Source organism: Lithobates pipiens, unplaced genomic scaffold (genome assembly GCF_037356315.1).
Source record: "Lithobates pipiens isolate NorthernLeopardFrog02 unplaced genomic scaffold, aLitPip1_a1.2 Scaffold_30, whole genome shotgun sequence".
NCBI lineage: Eukaryota > Metazoa > Chordata > Amphibia > Anura > Ranidae > Lithobates > Lithobates pipiens.
This window is the reverse complement of record NW_027507791.1, coordinates 173,840,451-173,844,647: the sequence shown is the minus strand read 5'-3', so window position 1 is coordinate 173,844,647 and position 4,197 is coordinate 173,840,451. Positions and strand designations below refer to the sequence as shown.

The window sequence follows — 4,197 nt, the reverse complement described above, 5'->3', positions numbered from 1 at the left end:
CCACCCTCAAAACCCGAGGCATCTCGCTTATTTACAACACCCTACAATATAAGCAATGTCTGGTGAAGTCCCCATCCATGATTACTTGGGAGAGGGATCTAAACCAAACATTCAATATAAACCAATGGAGAAATGCTCTCGTATATAACTATGCAGCCACCCACTGTGCCAACCACTGGGAGCTCAACCAAAAAGTTCTCCATAAATGGTACAGGACCCCACACCAACTGGCAAGAATGTTTTCCACGCACTCTTCACTCTGTTGGAGAGATTGCGGCAGTGTAGGTACTATCTTACATATTTTTTGGCATTGCAAAAATGTTTCTAGCTTTTGGAGGAAAATATTTAGCATACTCACCGAAATCACCGGAATAATTCAATACCCAAACCCAGCTTTAGCGATACTGCATCTTAGTATAGAAGACTACCCACCCCAATTCCGCATAGTAGTAACACATGTTTTAACTACTGCCAAATTAATAATTGCCCGTCATTGGAAAAGTACACAATCCCCAAATCCTTCTGAAGTACTAGTCCAGGTGAACTTAAATTATCAGTATGAAAGATTGCTAGCACTAAGAAATTCCAGCGGCTTGAAATTTGACCAACACTGGAAATGTTGGACAGAGTGGTATAGGAAATAATCTGTTTGACAATGTGATATTTCTGATCTAGAGGCAGGCCAGATGGCCCCCGTCACAGCGTGATCCCAGTTGGGGTGCCGGGGAGCCTGATGGCGTCCCTCAATGCAAAAATTGAACATTCTATGTATCCTCAATAGTTGTATCTCAATCGATCCCATTGAATTGATTACAAATATGAAAATGTCATTAGAGGTGAAATGTTTACACTACGTTCATAAACGTAATTTTCTTTCTTTTCTTTCTTTTTCTTTTTTCCTTCTTTCTTCACTTAATTTTGGTTGTAACTTACCATTCCGTAGTCCACCATTATTTGTATTTGTTCATTACATGTACCATGTTAAAATTTCAATAAAAACTATTTAAAAAAAAAAAAAAACATGTTTAATATATGGGTCAATTAGAATTAGATATTTTAATATCTACTACTGTTCAAAGCACAAATTACATCACAAAAACATCTAATCACCATTAAATCTCAGTAATATAAAACAATTGAAAAATATAAGTTGTTACAATTAATTTGCTTATAATCATTTTTTAACTTTTTTTTTACTTTCTAAAAGAGTGACTCTATATGGCTTGGTCAGACCTTAATGGAGAATAAAAAAGTTTAAGTCTTAAACTGAATGCAAACATATATTCTAAGAAGTAGAAAGATACTTTTTAATGTGCAAACTTTAATTGCAATGGGAATATTAAATCTTCACAGCAATTTGAAAACTATAATTTAAATCATTAAAATCCTTTAGGAAATTAGTGTTTTATTATATATTGTTTGCAACCAATTTCTGGTCTTCTTTTATTTGGCTTCAGTTAACAGAGCAACCTGGAAACTTCAGTATGGTGCAGACTGGAAACATCATTCTGTAATTGTTTTGCAGCATTAAATAACTAGCAATTAAATCTAAAACAATTTTTGGTGCTTTACTATATTTTTATATGTTACCATAGTTTCCTTCATAGGTCTAAATCACTTACACAATATATGTTTGTTAAGTGACAGTAGAGATTGTTCACAAAATATAAGCTTAATACTTTAGAAATGCTTAAATTGTGCTACATATTAAAATGTACTCAATTTTATATACAAAATACTGTACATGCTTTGACTTTTGCCATGAACTAGTAAATTGCTAAATTAAACATGTTTTTTTATTTTTTTTTGATCCAATACTGTATTTTTTAGTATATCACACATAAAAAAAAAATATTATGTTTTATTTAATTTGTTACATTTCATAATTTTGCTTTGGTAAGGTGGCCATAAGGTTTCTTTACTATCAAAGGATGTCCATGCCTGCTGTGTTGCAGAATTCAAATCAAACATTTGCAGGACACTTTATTCTTCTGGGACTCTCTAACATTTTAGATCTTCAGATTTTCTTTTCCTTGCTGCTCATGATGTTATACATGGTGACATTATCAGGAAATATTCTGTTGATTCTCATGGTGAGACTTAATCCCCGCCTTCAGACCCCTATGTACTTTTTCCTGACCAACCTTGCCATCATTGACATTTGCTTTTCCTCAACTGTGGTGCCCAAAATGTTGGTAAACACTCTATCTCAGAACAGAAGCATTTCATTTTTTGGATGTGCAACCCAGCTCTTTTTCCATTTATCTCTAGGGGGTACAGAATGTTTAATACTGGCTGCTATGGCTTTTGACAGGTACAATGCCATCTGTAAACCATTACAATACCCCATGGTCATGAACTACAAACTGTGCCTTTGTCTGGCTGCTGGATCTTGGACTTTGAGCTTCCTTATTTCTGCAGTTCTTACAATGGTCACTTTTGGTTTGCCTTACTGTGAAGCCAACCAAATCAATCACTTTTTCTGTGAGATGCCTCCGATGCTTCATCTTTCCTGTGCTGATATTTGGTTCAGTGTGGTTGTAGAGTGCACTTCAGTTGTGATAGTTGTTGCAGGCTCATTTATACTCATTCTTGTATCTTATCTCTTCATCGCCTTGACTATCTTAAATATAAGATCCACCAAACAACGGCAAAAAGCTTTTTATACTTGTGCCTCTCACCTTGCCGTGGTCTTTCTGTTCTATGTAACGGCACTATTCATGCACTTACGCCCTCCTTCCAGTTACTTTCCAGAGCAGGATAGAATTGTGTCTGTTTTCTATACAGTGGTGACACCAGCGATGAATCCTATCATCTACAGTATACGAAATAAGGAAATCAAAGATGCCATAAAAAAATGTATGGCTGTTGTAGATTGTAACTAATCTTTGTTTCCTGGCAGCTAACAAGTAAATGCTATAGGTTTGGTTTATTTATGAATTTTCACCACACTTACTAAGCTCAAGTAGTTCGCAGAGTGCAACATCCTTTTCAAGTTGAATGTCTAGTTGTCTTTAGCATCTCAACCCCTAAAACTCACTACAAAAAAAGACAACTTTGTGTTGTTGGACAGGAATATATACAAAATTGAACTTTTACACATTATATTTTTTGTACACTTGCTTTTGGAAAGCAGGACAAGGATTGAAGCTTCATACTTCCAGACGTTTTAGTACCTCGTACCATCTGTTGCTGCACTACATTGTTGTATATCCTGAACGAAATACCTCTAAGGCTCCATTAACATAAATGCATGTTCCTTTTGAGCGTGTCTGCGGGTGCCTTTTGCTGTGTTTTTTACAGTGATTTTACTGAGATTTGCATTTTTATGCTTTTTTTTGGGGGGGGGGGGGGGGTTGTTTTTAGGCAGATTTTAAAACACAAATCATGGCAAAATTGCTGTAATTGATGTAGAATAAAAGTACATTACATGCTTTTCTGCAGCTTCTCCATTAAGTCTATTGAGCCAAAAAAGCACTGTTTTGCATTTAGAAATGTCCCTGACCCTTTTAAAAAATGCAGAGGAACAAAAATGCATTGATGTGAACGTGTTAAAAATGATGTCCTTTATTCCTGTAAAAAGCATGACAAAAATGCATTGGTGTGAATGGAGCCTAAAGCCTCATACACATGGGCCCAATGTTGGGAGACAACGGGCAGTTCCTAAAAAAATCGGCCAACATTTGGCACGTGTGTATGTTGGTCTGTCCGGCTGGCTTCTGTCGGATGAGCATGCTGGAAAACCAACAGCCAACCGCTCCTGATCAGCGCTCTCAGCCAATGGCAGAGAGCGCTAAACAGAGTGTTCTGGTGGGGGGGCAATCCTCCTGTCAGAACACAAAAGCTCAGTGAGGGAGATTGCTGAACTAACCTTGCATGGTTAGTACAGCGGCTCTGACCGGAGCTATCAGTTTTTATATAGTGTGTACCCAGCATAAAGGGGTTGTAAGGACAGAAGGTTATTTTCATCCTAATGCATTCTATGTGTAGCAGCCCCCTTCAGCCCCCCTAATGCTTACCTGAGCCCCATCTCTATCCAGAGATGTCCATGAGTCCCTCAGCCACAGACACAGTAGCGGCACTATTGGCTCCAGTTGCTGTCAATCAAAGTCAGTTAGCCAATCAGTAAAGAGAGGGGGCAGGACCGAACCCTGAACTCTCTCTCTGAATTGATACATGGAGCTACAGCTTGACTCA

General features: G+C 37.3%; 1 protein-coding gene across 1 annotated transcript; it reads left to right on the top strand.

Annotated features, from left to right (window-relative positions):
• Positions 1-1,408: 1,408 nt before the first annotated feature.
• On the top strand, positions 1,409-3,346 carry LOC143942266 (olfactory receptor 5V1-like). The gene has a single exon (XM_077463509.1). It carries the CDS (start codon positions 1,932-1,934, stop codon positions 2,883-2,885), a length of 954 nt encoding a protein of 317 aa, XP_077319635.1. The 5' UTR covers positions 1,409-1,931; the 3' UTR covers positions 2,886-3,346.
• The last annotated feature ends 851 nt before the right edge of the window (positions 3,347-4,197 follow it).

Coding starts and splice junctions, on each gene's coding strand:
- LOC143942266 (XM_077463509.1), top strand. CDS start 1,932: ATGTCCATGCCTGCTGTGTTGCAGAATTCAAATCAAACATTTGCAGGA.